We start from the raw sequence: 22,589 nt of genomic DNA, 5'->3' as shown, positions 1-22,589 counted from the left end.
ATATATATATAGTTGCCTACTTTTTACACAAATTTTCAAGAAATCTTACAAATTCTTATATTCATGCACATGTTCTGGGATCATTGACAAAAAATATACTTGCCAATTTAATGACAGTTGTTGCATTTGGGGGACAGAAATATAGAAGAATTGAATAATGAAAGGGTGTAATCAAACTAAAACTAAAAATTGCTGGTAATATTTGTAATATCCATAAAATAATAGTTCTGAAGCAAATGGAAAATGACAAAAATGCACATGTGCTATTTTTATGTATTTATTTAATAAGCCAAAACTATGAATAAAGAGCAAAATGAAAGCTAGATAACAGCACATAGGGAGACAGAGTTTTCTCAAATGGAAAAGGATCAAGAAATGGAGGGAAGGGGAAAAGGAAGCAGGGGATGAAAAGGGAATTCTGATGTGTTATGTATATGAACCGATTCCTTCCAAGGAATGTAAAGGTTATGTCCTGTAATTTTCTGGTGCACAGCAACATTTGAAGGTTTTGGTGCTCAGTGCTGAACCACTATGAACCACACTAGTAGGGAACATTATTTAACTGATTCTAAGCTGATTAGGGAATTGGTGTTTTCAATATTCACAGGTCTGTATAATGATCAACTAGGATTCATGACTACCTTCTAAAAATTTTATATATTTTACTTAATTCAATTTCTTAAGAATATCTCTGTAAGGTAAGCTTATATATAACTTCTATTCTATGGATGTGGGGATTCCCTGAGTATTCATTATATTAGCCTCTCTGTACTTTTCTCTCTTCTCTTTCCCCCCAAATTCAACCATCATGACATGCTAGATAAAGGGAATTGATTGTCTCTCTAAGGGAAATGATTGGAGGATTGAAATCCTTGCCTCAGGAAAGATAACAGTGAACAGCTGGTGATGAGATACAAGGCTGGGTGTCAGGCCTGGCTTTGGGGTACCCCTGTCTTAATTCCTCAACTGTCAAAAAGAGGGTTTGATTGGAGGAGGATACAGTAGTTCCAAATATCTAAGACTAGAAATGCACTTAATCTTTGTCCAGTCACTCTACACTGTGTACATACATCATAATCTCACTCTATATCCCATAAATATATATATTCATAAAAATTGCCAATAAAATAAAAGAAATATATTTAAGCACTTTAATCAACCAAACAGAATCAACTAAAGGGACAGAGAAATGTCAGATGCCAGATGTTTCCTTGGGATTGTGAGAGATTTATATGTTAACACTGAGTAAAATAGAACATTCAAAAAATATCTCTACTTTTAATTTTCCTTTTGTTGTTATTTGTTTCTTTGTTTTTTTGAAACAGAGTCTCACTCTGTAGCCCAGGCTTTCCTCAAAGTCTCAATGATCCTTCTGCCTCAGTCTCCTGAGTGATGGGATGAAAGTATATGCTATCATACATAGAATCAAAAAAGATTTCTTAAATACTAGTTATTATTTAATCTCTCAGATGTGCATAATCAATGCCACCTATGGGGTGAGTGATGATACTGTACAGTTTCGTGCATTGCACCAAAATACAATTTTTGTTAAAATTTGAAGCCCATTCAAACAAGTATAGCTGTTATGTATGAGAAGACTTAAAAAAGATAATTTACATTTTTTGACAGAGAACTAATTTTCATAAAAGAAGAAAATAAAAACCAAGGAAGATGAAAACCCATGAAGGTAATTGACATATATAATGTTTTCCAGTCATAAACATTTGACATTAATTTGAATCCAGATATTATTCTTTTAGCAAGTATAAAACCTATCAATATTTTATAATGTTTTTTGCTTTGTGTTTTAATAAAAAGGGGCCACATCATGCTTTATTTGAATTTTAATTAGTTTCTTAACAATCCAATAATATTTGTTATTCTGTACTTCATCTATTTTTTTATTAGTACATGTCTGCCATGTATACTGATCACAATCATCATGGGTTATTTCCACCTGTACATTACACATCTGAATTCTTTTTCCCATGCCCCTCCACCATTCAGCCTTTCTCCCCTTCCTCATTTTCAAAAGCTCTTTTTCAGCTTTTTCTTTCTGTTCTCTCTTTCTAACAATTCCCTTTCCTTCCCTGAACTTCCACCTGCCTTGTTTTCTTTCTCATTTGAACATGTTTTTCCCACTTCCTAAGATCTAGCCTCCAAAGGAATAATTTACTATCATGACAAATATATCCCTAATGGTTTACCTTTTTAAACACACATTAGTCGACTGTCTGTATAACAGTTGTATTGAATAAAGTGACCAGTTCAAAAAACAATGATTAAACAATTACGATGAGATTTAGTTTTAAACACGGGAAATATTTTGTTGATTGTACAGGCCTCAAATATCAGAACTGTTACCAATGACGTGCTTTAATCCAAAATATAGACCCAGTGTAGGGTACTGGTTGCTCACTTACCAATCCAATTATTTAAATATCAGATGATAAAAAATTGGTTATTTTTCCTTAATTTTTATAAAACAATATAACAAAAATTTAAAAATGATAATTTAATCAAATATATTTCATACTTTTTCTTTGTATGGCACATATTAAAACATTCAATACACAACCAAATTCTAAAATCTAGACAGTAGGATCTAGTCACTTTCTGAATTGTTTTACATTAATATCTTTCTTTGAACAACATACTTTACACTGTTGTGTTAGATTTTCCTTTTTTGCCTGTGAGTGATATAAGTTCAATAAAACATTTACCCACTAAATGTAATCACAAAGGAATCGATAAGGGAAGTCACAGTTGGTATTTTGCTATTCTGCATTTTTCAGTTAGTCTATTAGATCTAAACTACATTGTAAATAACTTTTGAACCTCAATGTTTTGAAAAAATAACAAACAAGTTCCACATTGTTTGATCCAGAGATGCACAAATATTTTATAATAATATTTTTCTCTCTTTCTTACTAGAGGACCGCTTGTTATATGTTGTTTAACTATGTCAATACCACTCTTAAATTTATTATAATAATTGTGCACTATTGGAATTTTAAAATTTTATTTCTGCCGGGCATGGTGGTGCATGCCTGTAATCCCAGCACTCAGCAGGCTGAGGCAGGAGGATCGCTGTCAGTTTAAAACCAGCCTGGGGTACATAGTGAGTTCCAGGTCAGTCTCAACTACATAGTGAGACCTTGTCTCAAAAAAACAAACAAACAAAAAAAACCCACACAAAAAAAGTTTTATTTCTTCTTTCAAGGATAGAAATTCTATATTATGAATACTCGATAATAAGGAAAATTTGTCTTTCCATTTCATAACACAAACTTTTCCTCTCTCATTCATTACATTTCTTTTCTCTCTTTTTGTTTGATACCAGGGATGAAGCTTGGTTCCATGCACTTGTGAGGTAGGCAGTGGAACCACTGAGCTAAATCCCTGACCCTACATTTCTTCATTTAAAATTTTTTTTCCTTTGCCCATCTTTTTTAACTACCTTCCTATTCAGTCTCAATGTCCCAAACGTGTCCATTTTGTATTGTAAAATAATATCAATAAATTCTGGGGAAGTATAAAACATATGTAATGTACTTATGATATGAGTTTTTATAGACTGTAGCACAAAACTATAGTTTATATTTATAAATAAAATAAACATGAATTAGTGAAAGAAAATAACTAGAAATTATTATTAGATTTCACTAGAAAGATGCATCAAAGCTAAATACAACATTCTAAAGAAACAAATATATAAAATACTTGATATAAATGAAATAACAGACATATAAGGATATCTCATGCAAACAAGAGTTGACTGGTTGAAATGACATTTGTCAGAGCCTCACTCAGTAAACAAATACACTTCCCAAGTGACATTTAGGATAAACTGTTAATTGCTTAGCTAGTTTGTTTTTTTAAAAACAACCTTTTCTCTTTTTCAAAAGGTGTCCAAGCAATATAAAGGCACAAAATCTCACACAGTTCTCAGAATTCCATCTCATGGGTCTCTCAGATGATCCAAACCTGCAGCCCATCCTCTTTGGACTGTTCCTGTCCATGTACCTGGTCACAGTGCTCGGAAACCTGCTCATCATCCTGGCTGTCAGCTCTGACTCCCACCTCCACACCCCTATGTACTTCTTCCTCTCCAACCTGTCCTTGGCTGACATCAGTTTCACCTCTACTACAGTCCCCAAGATGATTGTGGACATCCAAACTCACAACAGAGTCATCTCCTATTCAGGCTGCCTGACACAGATGTCTTTTTTTATGCTTTTCGGATGTTTAGACAGTCTACTTCTAAGCATGATGGCCTATGACCGCTTTGTGGCCATCTGTCACCCCTTACACTATCAGGTTATTATGAACCCTCGTCTCTGTAGCTTGTTGGTTTTGATGTCAGTTCTAATGAGCCTTTTGGTCTCTCAGATGCATAATTCAACTGTGTTACAATTTATGTACTTTCAGAATGTGGAAATTTCTCATTTCTTTTGTGACCCTTCGCAGCTCTTCAACCTTGCCTGTTCTGACACCTTCACCAATAATATAGTCATGTACTTTGTGGGTGCCATCTCTGGATTTTTTCCTATCTCAGGAATCCTTTTCTCTTACTATAAAATTGTTTCCTCCATTTTAAGAGTCCCATCAAAGGGTGGGAAGTATAAAGCCTTCTCCACCTGTGGGTCTCACCTCTCAGTGGTTTGCTTATTTTATGGGACAGGGCTTGGAGTGTATCTCAGTTCAGCTGTCTCACTTTCTCCAAGGAAGTGTGCAGTGGCCTCTGTAGTGTACACTGTAGTCACCCCCATGCTTAACCCATTCATCTACAGTTTAAGAAATAGAGACATAAAGAGATCTATGTGGAGACTCCATAGAAAGACAGTCTGATCTCATTTGCAGTGTATATTGGAAAGACTAGAAAATTCACATAATCACAGAATTTTATACCTCTTAAGAATTCATCTTCGTGTTTCACATCTACATATTGTTTTTTTATCTGTCTCCCATGAGAATGTCAGAGCATTCTATATTCACTGTATTTGTACATTCCTGAATTCTATTAAACCTATGGGGCTTTCTGTAGCTTATTGTTAATGATTAGCTAAGCATGCTAGAAAGACTTAATTATACCTTCCTGTAGGAGCTGAAGACATAATATTACAAGGATATGTGCATACCATATTTATAGCAGGGCAAATCATACTAGATAAATCTTGAATATGGCCTATCTGTATGACCAAAAAAGATGAATGGATAAAGAAAATGTGGTATTTAAACACAATGAGTGCTACTCTGCAATTAAGAAGTTTGAGCCATTTGTTGGAATATGAGTATACTTTGAGACTATAATATTAATTGAGACAAATCATACACACAAATTTAAATATTTCATGGTTTCTCCTATATGAAAAATCTGAAGCATAAATACAGATTGAAATAAAGGTATCTAAAAAGGAGTAGGGAATACATCTTTCTCACAGTGGAAGGGGATTAAGAGATGGAGGGGGAGGAGAGGGAAGAGAGGGAGTTGGGACTATAAGGACCTAGGATGAATTGTTTACTCTACCAATTACACAGAAGTAATTTAAATATCATCTACTGCAAACATGTATGGAAAAAGAAGATGATCAAGGGATGGATGGAGGAGGTTTGGGAAGGGAAAGGGAATGAAAACATAAAGTAAGATATATTATGTACATATACCAACTCTACACAAAGAATGCAAACGTTTTGTACTAAAAACCTGTACTAAAAAAATAATCTCAAAAATAAATAAAATTTCCAAATTTTGGCAATTATATGACCAGACTGGTAATGTTTTATTATGAAACAGAGGCTCACTTAGTTGCCCAGGCTGTCCTTGAATTTGTAATACTTAACAGAAGCATTTTTAAGGAACCTGTGATTTCACTGAGGAACTTGATGCACTTTTATGTACCTTCTTTGTACATGATGTGTTATATTTCCTTTGTTGCTCTCAGATGCCTTTCTGTGGCTTTTGATGTTTTCCGTATAATGGGGTAAATGTGGTTATCTTTGAATTTATCATATTTAAAAATTTTTCAGATTTTTTGAATATGTATGTTCACTTTACATTTGAGAATTTTCACATTTCATTGTATTTTTAATTATTTTTTTTGTTTTGTTCTCTTTCTCTTCTCTTTTAAACTCCCATAATGAAAAACTTTCATTTCAGTGATATTCCACAATTCTGTTAAGATACCTTCTGTTTTCATTATTTCATTTTCCACTGCTTAATTTATTCAATAATTTTAATTATCCTGTCCTTAAGTTCACTGATGTTTCCTTCTACTTGACAGAGTTTCTTATGAACTGTCTATCCAATATTTAAATTTCAACTGTACTCTTCAACTTTAAAGTTTACTTTTTTTCTCAATGAATTTATTGGTACATTTTAGGTATACAGTACAGTTAAAATCATCATTGGAGTCTTGTACCTTTACATGACAGGCCTTGGTTCTCATTTTACCCCTTGTCCCTGCTCTCCCTTCACCCCTTTCTCCCCTCCCCTATTTATAAACAATTTATTTCCATTTTCTCATATTTTCTTTCTTTTCCCTTATTACAATTCCCCTACCTTTCCCACTTTTGCTGCACCTTCAGCCCTCTTCTTCCTATTTCACACACATTAGGACCTAATGTACTATTATACTTTTTCACACTTGAGAAACTATTTGGTATTTACACATGTGTGACTTTTTTATTTCACTTAAGAGTATATCCTCAATATGTGTCCATTTTCCTACGAATGACTCTAATTTATTATTCTTTATGGCTGAGTAGTACTCCATTTTATAGAAAAATGACATCTTTATCTAGTTTCCAACAGATGGGCAGATGGGCTGTATCCAAGTTTTAGCTATTACAAACTGTGTCGCTATAAACATTGGTGCACAGATATCACTGTGGTATGATTATTTTAAATCTCTTGGGAAGATATTCAGCAGAGGGATGGCTGGGTCAAATGGAATCTCCAGTCCAAGCTCTTTGAGGTATCTCCATATTGATTTCCATAGTGGTTGCACCAGTCTGCACTCCCACCAACAATGGAGAAGGGTTCCGTTCTCCCCACAACCCCGCCAACGTTTGTTATTGTGTGATTTCTTGATAACAACCATTCTTTGTGGGGTGAGGTGGAATCTCAGTGCTGTTTTAATCTGCATCTCTCAAATGACCAGTGATGTGGAACGTTTTTTTCTTATATTTAGTTGCTGCTTTTACTTCTTTGTCTGAGAAATGTCTGCTCATTTCAGATGCCCATTTTTGAATTGGGTCTTTATATTTGGGGGTGCTCATTGTTTTGAGTTCTTTATATATTCTAGATAAGAGCAATTTGTCTGAAGAGCAGCTACTAAAGTTTTTTCCCACATTGTAGGTTGTCTCTTAGTTCTGTTGATAGCTTCTTTTGCAGTGCAGAAGCTTTTCAATAAGATGAGATCCCAGTTGTGGATTGTTTCTGCTAGTTCCCATGCTACTGAGGATTTGTTCATAAAGTCTTTTCCTATGCCAATATCTTCCAGAGTTCTGTCTAACTTACCTTCGAGCACGTTTAATGTTTCTATTTTAATATTTAGATCTTTAATCCACTTGGATTTTAATTTATTGCACAGTGAAAGATAAGGGTCCAGTTTTAATCTGTGGGAGGTTGGAATCCAGTTTTTCCAACACCATTTATTAAAGAGGCTATCTTTCCTCCAGTGGGGAGTGGCAGCTCCTTTGGCAAAGATGAGGTAGCTGAGTACATCTGGAGTTATTTTTGTTTCTTCCAATCTGTTCCACTGATCCTCAGACCATTTCTTTGCCAGTACCATGCTCTTTTTATCACAGTTGCTATGTCGTATAGTTTCAAATTGGGAAATGCTATACCTCTGCTATGCGTCTGTTGCCTAGGATGGCTTTTTCTATCCTAGGTCTCTTATGGTTCCAAATGAATTTTTGGATTCTTCTTTCTAGTTCTGTGAAGTATAGTTTTGGGATTTCAATTGGCATTGCATTGAATCTGTATAGCAGTTTTGGTATTATGGCCATTTTTACTGTGTTGATTCTTCCCACGCAGGAGCAGGGAATATCTTTCCATTTTATTATATAGCCTTCGATCTCTTTTTTCAGAGTTCTGTACTTTTCAATGTAGAGGTCTTTTGCTTCTTTTGTTAAATTGATTCCAAGATACTTCATTTTTTGGGTACTATTGTGAGAGGAATTTTTTCCCTAATTTCTCTTTCAGTGAGTCTGTTATTTTTGTACAAGAAGGCTATTGATTTTGGGGAGTTGACCTTGTATCTAGCTACTGTGTTAAAAGTGTCCATTAAGTCAAGAAGTCTTTTGGTGGAGTTTTTTGGGTCTTCAATGCAGAGTATCTTATCATCAGCAAATAATGACAGTTTAACTTCTTCCTTTCTTATCTGTATTGCTTTAATTTCTTTCTTTTGTCTAATTGCAATGGCTAATGTTTCCAGAACTATATAGAAGAGGAGTGGTGATAGTGGGCATCCTTGTCTTGTTCCTGATTTTAACGTGAAGGTTTTCAGTTTTGGGCCATTTAATATGATGTTGGCTGTTGGTTTTTCATAGATAGCCTTTATTAAGTTGAGATATAGACCATCTATTCCAATTTTTGCAGGGTTTTTATCATCAATTGATGTTGAATTTTGTGTAATACTTTTTCTGTATCTATTGAGAGGATCATGTGTTTTTGTCCTTGACTTTGTTAATATGGTGTATTACATTTATTGATTTGCATATATTAAATCACCCTTGCATACCTAGAATAAATCCGACTTGGTCAGGGTGTATGATCTTCTTGATAATCCTCTGTATTCTATTTGCTAGTATCTTATTGAGAATTTTTGCCTCTATATTCATTAAGGAGATTGGCCTGAACTTCTCTTTTTTATTTACATCTTTATCTCGTTTGGGAATCATAGTAATACTTGCTTCCAGATATTAATTTGGAAGTATTGCTTCCATTTTAATTTCACTGAAAAGTCTGAAGAGTAATGGCAGGTGTTCTTCTTTAAATGTCTTGTAAAATTCAGCAGTGAATCCATCAGGACTTGAGCTTTTGTTGTTCATAATTTTTTAATTATATTTTCGATTTCACTGGTTGAAATTGGGGTGTTTAAAAAGTTTTTGTCTTCTTCTTTCAACTTTGGTAATTCATAAGTATCTAGAAATCTGTCCATTTCTTCTGTGTTTCCCATTTTATTAGAGTACAGGTTCTCAAAGTAGGTATGAATGATCCTTTGGATTTCTGTGGGATCTGTTGTTACTTCTCCTTTTTCATTCCTGATTGCATGGATCTGAGCCTTTTCTTTCCTTTTTTCATAAGGTTTGCTAAGGGTTTATCAATTTTATTTATTATTTCAAAAAACAACTCTTAGATTCATTTATTTTTTGTATCATTTTCTTAGATTCCATTGCATTGATTTCTGCTCTAATCTCTATAATTTTCTTTCTTGTTTGAGCTTTTAGTTTTTCTTGCTGTTGTTTTTGTAGGAGTATAAGATTCATTGTTAGGTGTTTATTTGAGCTTGCTCTGTTTTCGTAATGTGGGCATTCAATGCTATGAATTTCCCACATAGAACTGCTTTCATTGTGTCCCATAGATTCCTGTATGTTGTATTGTCATTTTGTTTATTTGTAAAAACTGTTCAATTTCTTCTTCTTCTTCTTTTTTTTTTTTGTACCATAGATTGAACTCGAGTCCTTGTGCTTGCAAGGAAGGCCACCGAACTGCTCAGCTAAATCCTTGGCTGTCTGATTTCTTCTTTAATTTCCTCTGTGATCCATTGATTGTTCAAGAGAGTGTTTTTCAATTTCCATGTGTTTGTGAAGTTCCTATGGTTTCTTATGTTATTGATCTCCACCTTTATTGCACTATGATCTGATAAAATACAGGGAATAACTTTAATTCTTTTGAATTTATTCAAACTTGTTCTGTGAGCTAGTATGTGATCTGTCTTGGAGAATGACCCATTTGCAGTTTAAAAATATTTATATTCTGATTTTGTGGGGTGGAATACTCTATAGACATCTAATAAGTCCATGCGTTCCAAAGCTTGGTTCATTTCTAGTATTTCCTTGTTGATTTTTTCCCAAGTGATCTGTCTATTTGTGGTAGTTGGGTATTTAGATCCCCTGCTACAATTGTATTGGTGCTTATTTGGTTTTTCATGTTTTTTAATATTTGTTTTATATAGTTGCGGGCATTTATATTTGGTGCATATATACTTATGATTGTCATTTCTTCCTCTTGAATAGTTCCCTTTACAAGGATATAGTGGCCTTCTTTGTCTTTCTTAAACAGATTTGCTTTGAAATTTACTTTGTCTGTAAATAAGATTGCTACCCTTGCTTTTTTATGGGCTCCTGTCACATGGAGAATTGTTTTCCACACTTTCTCTTTCCATCTATGGGCTTCTTTTTGCACTGGGTGTGCTTCTTTTATACTGCATATTGTTGGATTTTGCTTCTTTATCCATTCTGCCAGTCTATTTCTCTTGATTGGTGAATTGAGGCTATTCACAATTGATAGTTATAACTCATATGTAGTGAATTATTATTGTCATGTTATTGTCCTTTTCTTGACTCCTTTTAATTTTTTGCCCTCCTCTTTTAGTTTCTTGCCTTGGCTATTTGCTTTTTTCTTTTGGGTGTCATGGTGTTGTGATCTTCTTGTCTTTTTCTAGGATATTGTTTTAAATTCCTTGTCATGCTGGTTTAGTATTCATGAAGTTTTTCAAGTGTTCTTTGTCATGGAAGTATCTTATTTCTCCATCCATTTTGAGAGAGAGTTTTTCAGGATACATCAGTCTTGATTGAAGGTTGTTTTATTTTAGGACTTCAAATACATCACTCCAGTCTCTGCTTGATCTGAGTGTTTGTGTTGAAAAGTCTGCTGTGATTCTGATGGGCTTTTCTTTGCATGTGGTTTGTTTCTTTTCTCTACTGCTTGTAGTATTTTGTTCTTCTGCTGGGTTTCTTGGATCTTGATTATTATGTGTCTAGGTGTAGAGGTTTTTTTTTTTTTTTTTTTTTTTTGATCATGGCTAGTTGGAGTCCTATATGCCTCACTTTTCTGTATGTCAAATTCTTCCCCTCTGTTTGGGAAGTTTTCTGTCATTAATTCCATGAACACCTTTTTTAAGTTGTTTGCATTTTCTCTTTCTACTTCCTGGATTCCTATCAATCTTATGTTATTCTTCTTTGCATCATCTAGGAGTTGTTTTATCGATTTCTTATGATCTCTTACTGTTTGTAATAGACCTCTCTTTTCACGGTCACTGAGATCCTATCTTCTATATCTGAGATTCTATCTTCGCAATCTTTTATTCTGTTACATACGCTTTCAATAGACTTTTTAACTTCCTGGATATCTGTTTGAATCTGTTTAATGGATTCCATTTCTTTCCTATGTCGGGCACTCATTTTATTCTTTTTTTTCTTATTTTGGGACCTCATGATTTCTATTATAGTCCTAAGCTCATCTATTTTTTTTGTCAGTTTATCTTCTGGATTCTCGAATCATGTCCTTCATTTGGCTCACCATCTCTATAGTTAACTGGGAAATAATTTCTGTTTTGAAATTTTCTAGAGCTTGATTCATCAGTTTTTTTACTTCGTGTGCTGTGAGTTCTGAGTGTCCTTGAGGTTCACTCTCAGACTTTTCATCCTCCTTTGCCCTACTGCCTGCCATTGATGAACTGGAAGTCTGTCATTGTGGCTTGCTTAAGTGTTTTCTCATCTTTATTTTTGCTGTTGGATTGCCCTTGATTCAATCTCTGGGTCATTAAATCTTCCTGATATCATTGTGTCCCAGGCTTTGATTCTCTAAAGACTTATAGACATTCTGATTTTCATAATTGAGAAAAGAACTCGTCAAATCAATCCCTATCATTTATCCCCATTGATACAATTCATGTCTCTGCGGAGTGCATCCAAGGACTGGCAAAATCAGGGGATCTTAGACCTGGGGGTGTGGGTGGTGCTTAGGGGTGCCTTCCTGGCACTGGGTCCAGGGCGATCAATACTACCCACAGGAAAAGGTGTGACTATGCAGGTCTGTACATTGGGCCCAGATGGTGGAGGGAGATCTGAAGTCCATGCCAGCCACTTTCCCAAAACCCACCCTCCTGGCACTGGATCTGGGGTAATCAGTGGTGCCCACAGAATAAGGTGTAACTACACAGGCCCATTGTTTGGGCCAGGATGGTGGAGGGAGATCTGACATCAAAGCCAGCTGCTTTCCCAAAACTCACCCTCCTGATGCTGGGTCCAGGGAAATCAATGGTGCCCACAGGGAAAGGCATGGCTAAGCAGGCCCATATATCAGGCCCAGATGGCAGAGGGAGATCTGAACTCCACGCCAGCTGATTTCCTAAAATTCACCCTCCTCTCCAACACCATTTTTAAAAGATGCTATCTTGCCTCCAGTGAGGATGGTTGGTTCCTTTGTCGAAGATGAGGCATCTGCATACATCTGGACTTGTTTCTGTATCTTCCAATCTGTTTCACTAATCCTCCTGTCTGTTTCTTTGCCAGTACCATTCTGTTTTTGTTTTTTTTTATCACAGTGGCTTTGTAGTATAGTTTCAAATTGGGAATTGCTATACCTGCTGCCATATCTGTGTTGCCTAGAATGGCTTTTGCTATTCTAGTTCTCTTCTGGTTCCAAATAAATTTTTGGATTCTTTTTTCTAGTTCTTTGAAATATAGTGTTGGAATTTCAATTGGCATTTCATTGAATGTGTATCACAGTTTTGGTAGTATGCCATTTTCACTACTTTTATTGTTAAAGTTTCTTTTTAATAATGTATGTTTCTGCTAATATCTTTGTTCTGTTCATATATTAATTTCTTGGTTTTTGTTTGCTGTCTGTTTTCTCTAACTTGTAGACCATCTTTACCATGGTCATTTTTATTCTCATTTCATACTACTCAGGGTCAAACCTATGGATAAATCAGTAAGTTTCTAAATCTTGTATGAACTTATGATCTTTCTGCTTCAGGTTCCCAGAGTGGTGGGATTCATTTGTGTGCCACTGCATCAGGAACAGATGGCTATTTGGAGTTTGTTTTCATACAAGCCATTGCTCTCCATTTCTTTAAGAAGGGCTTGAAGAACAGTTGCTGAAGATTTAATTTATCCCTTGGACCATATTTCCCTGTTTCTTTTCATGACTTTTATTCTTTGTTGAGATTTGGGCACATAAACATAGCTATCTATTTCAGTTTTTACATTACTTTACTGGCTATAATCACAGGGTTTATGCCCTGTACCTAATTTGGAATGACTTCAGTTTGATAATGCAGTTTGCATGATTCAAGCATTATAAATATCTGAACACATATCCTCTGCCTCTCACATTTATCCGTAGAAATACTGCCATTTGGTGTCTTCTCAGAGTCTCCTCTATCACTTTATCTGCATACAGTAGTCACTAAACTTTCTTCCATATCCACTTTGATTAGAACTGTAATAAACTTCTCTTTGAATAAAGTAAAGAAAATTTCTAAATTTTGTTTTATTCAACACAGGTCTATATATATGATATTTAATGCAATATTTCAAGACATTGCTATGCACGTATGAATGAACCGCATTATCTCTTAGAAAGAAACCAATAAGCAAAATCCTTTATTATTATTATTATTAGCAGTACTTGAGATTGAACCCAGGGCTTTCACACTAAGCTACATCTCCAGTTCTTTTTTAATTTTTGTTGCCAGAATGGGGGCTCAAACTTGTGATCATCTTGCCTCAGCCTCCAAAAATCCTGTGATTATAGGCATTGTGGCATTACACCCAACTAGCACCAGGCAGATTTCATTGAAGTATTCAAAAGCTGTGTTCATAAATACATCTAAAGAAATTTATATTCTGGAGCTAGATGATTTCCTTCTTTGGAGCAAAACCAGACTCAGAGAGGACATTTTGGTTTGGAATGGCTGTGAGCTGCATGATTTTGATGGAGGAGCTGTTCTGGTGAAGGAGGCAGCAGGGAATCTCATAGCACTGTACCAATAGGAGCAATTCCAGGAGAAGCCAGGAGGTGCCTGGGGTATGTAGACATACCCCATGCTCAGGAAATTCTTTGTACTTGTTACTTTGTCTTGAGAAAATCTTTGTTGAGATTTTGGTGTTGAACTAAATTGAGAACTATGCTGGAAAGTACAAGGATTTGACTTTAAAATACTTTGAGCTCAAAGTTCTTGTAAAACATAAGAGGAGCATCAGCCGAGCCTCTCCCAGGGCAGAATGGTTCTCATGGAGACTCGTAGTTCTCATGTCCTTCTGTAACCCCTGCTCATAGAATGTGATTAATCTAGTGGTACTTCTTCAACATAAGAAAGTTGAAAAAGAGATGGGACGTCATTTCTACAAAGAGGATGGAAAAACAGGGTTTCTTCCTTGGAAAATTGTGGATATTTTTCATAAAATTTAAAAACAGAGCTACAAAGGAAATGACATGAATCTGTCAGGTGGGTATCTGCACTCTCATGTTTATTGCAGAACTGCACACAAACATCAAGAATTTTAGACAACCTTAGTGTCCATCTGTGAGTGAATGGATAAAAAAAGTGGGAGTGGGAACTATACACAGTGAACTAATATTTAGTCATATAAAGGCATCGTTCTTTCATATAGGATAACAAGGATGGATCTGGAAATCATTATGTTAAGTAAAATAAGCCAGACCCAGAAAACAAAAAAAACATGTGATATAATTCATATAAGGAAGATAAAAAAGTAGATCTCATGGAAGTTGAGAGCAGCATGATAGTTCACAGAAATTGTAGAAAGTAGCAGGGAGAGAGGTATGGAGAAAGAGTGATTTAAGGTTACCATGGTATAGTTTGACAGGAGAAAGATAGGTGCTTAGGTTGTCTCCAATTCTTGATGCTTGTGAATAGTTCTGAGATAAGCATAGAAGTGCAGATGTATTCTGCTGCACTGTATAGTGGCTGTGGATAATAACAATATGCTCTGTATGGCTGTTTTTAAAGTTAGAAGTGGTAAATATTTGAAAAGATCAACATGTTTATCCTGACTTAGAAATTATATAATGTATATTTGTATCAAATCATTGTATCCCATAAATATGTAAAATTTTTATATGTCAGTTAAACATAAAGAAAAACAATTACAATTGTTAAAAGTATGGCCTACTTTTTGAAGCTCCTTGAGCATTTAAGTAAAATATATAAATAAATATGTGATGTGTAGCAAATAAATATACAAACGTCAATCACTTTATATCACTGTAATTTCATTGGATAAAAACAACAGAAGACTCATTCAAGGCAGTAATAAAATATCCATACATATCCAACATGTATAATGCTGACACAAAAGGAAATTAAATTAAAATGAGTTCTTAGAATTGAATATAGTATGAGAATTTCCTAATTCTCTATATTTCCTAATTAATACAATAGATTGACCAATATAAAACCCAACATTGAGTAATTAAATTGAAAAAAAATCAATTTGGGTTGTTTTAATTACTCTTTTCTCTGCTTCTTTCATTTCTGGGACATGATCTCATGATGTCACCCAGGCCAGCTTCAAAGGTTTTCCTGCTTCAGCCTCCTGAGAGATGGAAGTAAGTACATGTATTTCCATGCCCAGCTGTAGTCTGAGTTTTCTGTGATGAACTTGCAGTTTGGAAGTCAGAAGTAAGAAGTGATAGGTGAATTTACTGCTCAAAAATTTCCATGTACATAGAGATTCTGTCGATATCCACAAGTCCTCAGAGATTGAGATAACATAGTTATATGGTAATCAGGAGCTGTGTGCATTGATCCTCTAAGGTCACATGACTGAGATACTTAGCCAGCACCTCCAGACCTTTACTTTGCCAATTGCAATGGTTGCTGCCCTGGTGGGCTCCTGCACAAATTTGGTCTATCTTCTTTCTCATTCTAAGCACAGAGCCTGACCTTTGCCACATAACAAGCCAGAGAGGACCAGCAGTTCCACTGTCCATTATAATGACACAACAGATATCTAGCCCAGTCCAGTAAGTGCCAAGACAGATGATGGAAGGAGGAGGGACTGTCAGGAACAATGTTTCCTCATCTTGAGGACAAACATGGCAATTGCAACAGACTGAAGGGGAGATAGCAAAATACAGATTCTCACCAGGCATGGTGGCACATGCCTGTAATCCCAGTACTTGGTTGGCTGAGGCAGGAGGATTGCTGTGAGTTTGGGACCAGTCTGGACTATACATAGTGAGTTCCAGGTCAGTCTCAACTACATAGTGAGACTCTGTACCCGCCAAAAATACAGATCCTCAGTTCAGAATACTACATGTGCTTTGGCTCTGGGGCAGGGACTACAGATTCTCATTCGAAGTTCTGCTCTTTTCTCACCCTGGTTGTGGCTCCTGTAGGCGTATCCTTTGTGCTACTATTCAATAGATCTTTCTATCACATGCATAATTCACATGCAACTGAAATGCATCTGACTGGATAAGGAAGGGCGGTCTGAAACCGAACGTTACTTAGTCCCATTTGTATAATAGGAGTGTGCATGATTAAGAAAATAAAATGAAGTGGTATTCCCAAAGTACTACAGAGTACAAAGTTAATTTATTTATTTAATTTTTTTCAGCTTTAATTGAGTTTATTGGTACATTTTAGGGATACAGTACAGTTACATTCATTGTTGGGATCTTGTACCTCTACATGACAAGGCTTGATTCTCATTTTTTCCCCTCACCTCTGCCCTCCCTTCACCCTCTCCTCCCCTGCCCATCTACAAACACTTTATTTTCATCTTTTCATTCTCTCACATTTTTTACTTTTCCCTTTTTACTCCCCTACCCATCGCACATTCCCTACACATTTAGCTCCTTTCTTCCCATTTCTAAATGTTAGTAATCTTATTAGAATCTTATGCATTGTTGCAGATTATTTAAACCAGGGAAACTATCTGGTATTTACACATGTGCGACTTATTTATTTCACTTAGGAGTATATCTTCAATATGTATCCATTTTCCTATGAATGAATCTATTTTCTTGTTCTTTATGGCTGAGTAATATTTCATTTTATAGAAAAACCACAACTTCTTTATCCAGTTTCCAATTAATGGGCAAATAGGCTGTTTCCAAGATTTAGCTATTACAAACTGTGCTGCTATAAACATGGGTGCACATACTTCTCTGTGATATGATTCTTTTAGTTCTCTTGGGAAGATATCCAGGAGAGGGATGGCTGAGTCAAATGGAACCTCCAGTCCAAGCTCTTTGAGGTATCTCCATATTGATTTCCATAGTGGTTGCACCAGTCTGCACTCCCACCAACAATGGAGAAGGGTTCCTTTCTCCCCACAACCCTGCCAACATTTGTTATTGTGTGATTTCTTGATAGCAGTCATTCTTTGTGGGGTGAGGTGGAATCTCAGTGTTGTTTTCATCTGCATCTCTTGAATCCCCAGTGATGTGGAACATTTTTTCAAATATTTTCTTGCTGCTTTTACTTCTTTGTCTGAGAAATGTCTGCTCATTTTGGATGCCCATTTTTGAATCGGGTCTTTATATTTGGGGGGACTGATTATTTTGAATTTTTTATATATCCTTGATAATAGTCCTTTGTCTGAGGAACAGCTGGTAAAATTTTTTTCCCACATTGTAGATTGATTCTTAGTTCTGCTGATGGTTTCTTTTGAAGTACAGAAGCTTTTTAGTAAGATGAGATCCCAGTTGTTGATTCTATCTGCTAGTTCAAGTGCTACTGATGATTTGTTCATAAAGTATTTTCCTATACCAATGTCTTCCAGAGTTCTGCCTAACTTACCTTCCAGCAAGTTTAATGTTTCTGTTTTAATATTTAGATCGTGAATTCATTTGGATTTTAATTTAGTGCATGGCAAAAGGTAAGGGTCTAATTTTAATCTGTGGCAGGTTGACATCCAGTTTTTCCAACACCATTTATTAAAGAGGCTATCTTTCCTCCACTGAGGATGGTCAGCTCCTTTGTCAAAGATGAGGTAGCTGAGTACATCTGGGTTTGTTTTTGTGTCTTACAGTTTATTCCACTGATCCTCAGGCCTATTTCTTTGCCAGTACCATGCTGTTTTCATGACAGTGGCTTTGAAGTATAGTTTCAAATTGGGAATTGTTACACCTGGTGCCATGTGTCTGTTGCCTAAAATGGCTTTTGCTATTCTAGGTCTCTTATGGTTCTGGATGAATTTTTCAATTTTTTTTTCTAGTTCTGTTAAATATAGTGTTGGAATTTCAATTGGCATTGCATTGAATGCATATAGGAGTTTTGGTAGTATGGCCATTTTCACTATGTTGATTCTTCCTACCCAGGAGTGGGGGATATCTTTCCATTTTTTTATATCCTCTTCAATTTCTTTATTCAGAGTGCTGTAGTTTTCAGTGTAGAGATCTTTTGTTTCTTTTGTTAGTTTGATTTCTAAATACTTTATTTTTTTGGATGCTATCGTAAAAGGAATTTTTTCCCTTATTTCTCTTTCCATGTGTCTGTTATTTGTGTATAAGAAGGCTATTGATTTTTGGGTATTCACCTTGTATCCAAATACTCTACTGAATCTGTCAATTAAGTCTAGAAGTTTTTTGGTGGAGTTTTTTGGATCTTCAATGTAGAGTATCATATCATCAGCAAATAATGATAGTTTAATTTCTTCCTTTCCTATCTTTATTGCTTTAATTTCTTTCTCTTGTCTAATTGCTGTGGCTAATGTTTCCACAACTATATTGAAAAGAAGTGGTTATAATGGGCATCCTCGTCTTGTTGCTTATTTTAACATGAAGGTTTTCAATTTTTGGCCATTCAATATGATGTTGCCTGATGGTTTCTCATAAATAGCCTTTATTAAATTGAGGTATAGACCATCTATTCCAATGTTTTGCAGGGTTTTTATCATGAATGGGTGTTGAATTTTATCAAATGCTTTTTCTGCATCTATTGAGAGGATCATATGGTTTTTGTCCTTGACTTTGTTAATATAATGTATTACATTCACTGACTTTCGTATGTTGAACCACCCTTGCATCTCTGGAATAAATCCGACTTGGTCAGGAAGGATGATCTTCTTAATAATCCTCTGTATTCTGTTTGCTAGTATCTTATTAAGGATTTTTGCATCTATATTCATTAAGGAGATTGGTCTGTAGATCTCCTTTTTAGTTGTATCTTTCCCTGGTTTGGGAATCAAAGTGATACTTGCTTCCAGGAATGAATTTGGAAGTATAGCTTCCCTTTCAATTTCACTGAAAAGTTTGAGGAGTAATGGTAATAGTTCTTCTTTAAATGTCTTGTAAAATTCAGCAGTGAATCCATCAGGGCCTGGGGTTTTCTTTGTTGGTAAGTTTTTAAGTACATTTTCAATTTCACTAATTGTGATTGGGGTGTTTAAAATGTTTTTATCTTCTTCGTTCAACTTTGGTAATTCATAAGTATCTAGAAATCTGTCCATTTATTCTGTGTTTTCCATTTTATTAGAGTGGAGATTCTCAAAGTAGGTGTTCATGATCCTCGGGGTTTCTTTTGGATCTGTTGTGATGTCTCCTTTTTCATTCCTGATTGCATGGATCTGAGCCTTTTCTTTCCTTTGTTTGATAAGATTAGCTAAGGGTTTGTCGATTTTATTTATTCTTTCAAAAAACCAGCTCTTTGTTTCATTTATTTTTTGTATTGTTTTCTTAGTTTCAATTGCATTGATTTCTGCTCGGATCTTAATAATTTTCTCTCTTGTTTGAGCTTTGGGTTTTTCTTGCTCTTGTTTTTCTAGGAGTCTGAGTTTCATCATTACGTTGTTTATTTGAGCCCGCTCTGTTTTCCTAGCGTGGGCATTCAATGTTATGAATTTTCCATGTAGAACTGCTTTCATTGAGTCCGAAAGAATCCTGTATGTTGTATTGGCATTCTCATTTATTTGTAAAAACTGTCTAATTTCTTCTTTAATTTCCTGTGCAATCCATTTATTGTTTAGGAGTGTTGTTCAGTTTCCATGTGCTTGTGAAGTTTCTATAGTTTCTTGTGCTATTGATCTCCAGTTTCATTGCACTATGATCTGATAATATACAGGGGATGACTTCAATTTTTTTGTACTTATTTAGACCTGTTCTGTGAGCCAGTATGTGGCCTATCTTGGGTAATGATCCATGTGCAGCTGAAAAGAATGTATATTCTGATTTTTAGGGGTGGAATACTCTATAAACATCTATTGAGTCCATGTGTTCCAAAGCTTGGTTCAGTTCTATTATTTCATTGTTGATTTTCTGCCTAGATGATCTGTCAATTTGTGATGGTGGGGTATTTAGATCCCCCACTAAAATTGTATTAGTACTTATTTGGTTTTTCATGTTAGTTAATATTTGTTTTATGTAGTTGGGGGCATTTATATTTGGTGCATACATGTTTATGATTGTCAACTCTTCCTCTTGAATTGTTCCCTTTACAAGGATGTAGTGTCCTTCTTTGTCTCTCTTAATGAGTTTTGGTTTAAAATTTACTTTATCTGAGAATAAGATTGCAACTCCTGCTTTTTTCTGGGCTCCTGACACATGGAGAATTGTTTTCCATCCTTTCACTTTCTGTCTATGGGCTTCCTTTTGCACTAGGTGTGTTTCTTGTATACAACATATTATCGGATTTTGCTTCTTAATCCATTCTGCCAATCTGTTTCTCTCAATTGGGGGATTGAGGCCATTAACATTGATGGTTATAACTGATATATTTTGACTTATTCTTGTCATGTTATTGTCCTTTTGTTGACTCTTTTTACTTTTGTGCCCATGTCCTTTTAGTTTCTTGCCTTGCGTATTTCATTTGATCTGTTGGGCCTCATATTATTGTGAACTTCGTTGTCCTTTTCTAGGATATTGTTTAGAATTCCTTGCAGTGCTGGTTTGGTGTTCATGAAATTTCTCAGGTGCTCTTTGTCGTGGAAGTATCTCATTTCCCCATCTATTTTGAAAGAGAGTTTTGCAGTTTCCATCATTCTAGGTTGGAGGTTCTTTTCTTTTAGAACTTGGAATACCTCACTCCAGGCTCTCCTTGACCTAAGGGTTTGTGTTGAAAAGTCTGCTGTTATTCTAATGGGATTTCCTTTGCATGTGATTTGTTTCTGTTCTCTTACTGCTTGTAGTATTTTGTTTTTCTGTTGGATTTCTGGAATCTTGTTTATTATATGTCTAAGTGTAGATTTTTTTTTATGATGGCTAGTTGGAGATCTATATGCCTCACTTATCTGTATGTCTAATTCTTTCCTTCTGTTTGGGAAGTTTTCTGTCATTAATTCTGTGAAGAGCTTTTTAATGTCATTTGCCTTTTCTCCTGTTTTTTCATGAATTCCTATCAGTCTTATGTTATTTTTCTTTGTATCATCTAGGAGTTCTTGGATTGATTTCTCATGATCCCCTACTGTTTTTAAGCGACCTCTTTTTTTACATTCACTGACTGCAATCCTATATTCTATATCTGAAATTCTATCTTCGCAATTTTTTATTCTGTTACGTACACTTTCAATAGCGTTTTTAATCTCTTGGATATCTGTTTGAATCTGTTTTATGGATTCCATTTCTTTCCTCTGTTGGGAATTCATTGTTTCCATTTCTTTCTTATGCTGAGTCTTCATGACTTCTATCATAGTCTTGAGCTCATCTATTTTTTTGTCAGTTTCTGCTCTAGAGTCTCAAATCATGACTTCCGTTTTTCTCATCATCTCTCTGGTTAACTGGGAAATTATTTCTGATTTGAATTTTTCTAGAGCCTGATTGATCTGTTTTGTTACCTGCTGTGCTATGAGTCCAGGGAGTCCTGTTGGTTCACTATCAGACTTTTCATCTTCATCTGTCCTAGTATTTGCCATTGGTGAACTGGAAATCTGTTTTTGTGTCTTCCTTAAGTGTTTTCTCATTTTTATTTTTATTGTTGGGCTGTCCTTCTTTAATTTCTGGGTATTACTTAAATCTTCCTAATATAGTTGCGTTTTAGCTTTTGAGTTTCTAATGACTCCTAGACATCCTCATTTTCATAATATCATAGAAAACAATTCTTGAAATCAGTCACGACCCTTTATCCCAATTGATACATTCAGCAGCCCAATAGGATCAGGCACAGCTTGCAAACTGACCACTTGTGGTAGTCATTAATGTATCACTACTCATGTGAATTAAATTAATTTCAAGAAGCAGCCCATAGTATGTTTGCAGTGAGTATGCTTTTCAATATAGCATCTTTACCATTTAGGATGGGGGGTTAGACTTAGAACGAGAGGTTTAGATAAGTGAAAGATTTAGAGCAGGTTTGAAGTGAATCCAGAGGTTGTAGAATTTCCTTACTATCTTTACAAAGCTATTATCTTCAGGGGGGATAGAGAGAGTGCAGGAATAAGGACAAGAATATATCCCCTTAACCATAACAGGCACTTGCCTTCCCTTGAAGGTACAGAGCCATGAGTGAGGTAAAATGAGTGGAGAAAAGAACATAAAGAGAAACCCCTCCTTAAAACAAAAAATAATAAAAGAAGAAGTCTGAATTAGGGCAGAAGCTGGAATAAAAAGGGAGATGAGGGATAATATGGTGGAGCAAGAGACTGAGTTGGAGAGAGAGGACAGAAAA

The 22,589-nt window shown here is 35.3% G+C and overlaps 1 protein-coding gene across 1 annotated transcript in view; it reads left to right on the top strand.

The window, feature by feature from the left end:
* The window catches only part of LOC104867628 (olfactory receptor 18), a 10,937-nt gene extending 6,086 nt beyond the window's left edge, over positions 1–4,851 (top strand). Inside the window, exon 2 of the mRNA XM_010632032.2 lies at positions 3,909–4,851. Coding sequence (XP_010630334.2) covers positions 3,909–4,851 — 943 coding nt within the window. The remainder of the gene's footprint in view (positions 1–3,908) is intronic.
* The last annotated feature ends 17,738 nt before the right edge of the window (positions 4,852–22,589 follow it).

This window comes from Fukomys damarensis, unplaced genomic scaffold (assembly GCF_012274545.1).
Source record: "Fukomys damarensis isolate Sample0158 unplaced genomic scaffold, DMR_v1.0_HiC HiC_scaffold_37, whole genome shotgun sequence".
NCBI lineage: Eukaryota > Metazoa > Chordata > Mammalia > Rodentia > Bathyergidae > Fukomys > Fukomys damarensis.
Note: the sequence above shows the minus strand (reverse complement) of the source record. Positions and strands in the feature narration are given on the sequence as shown.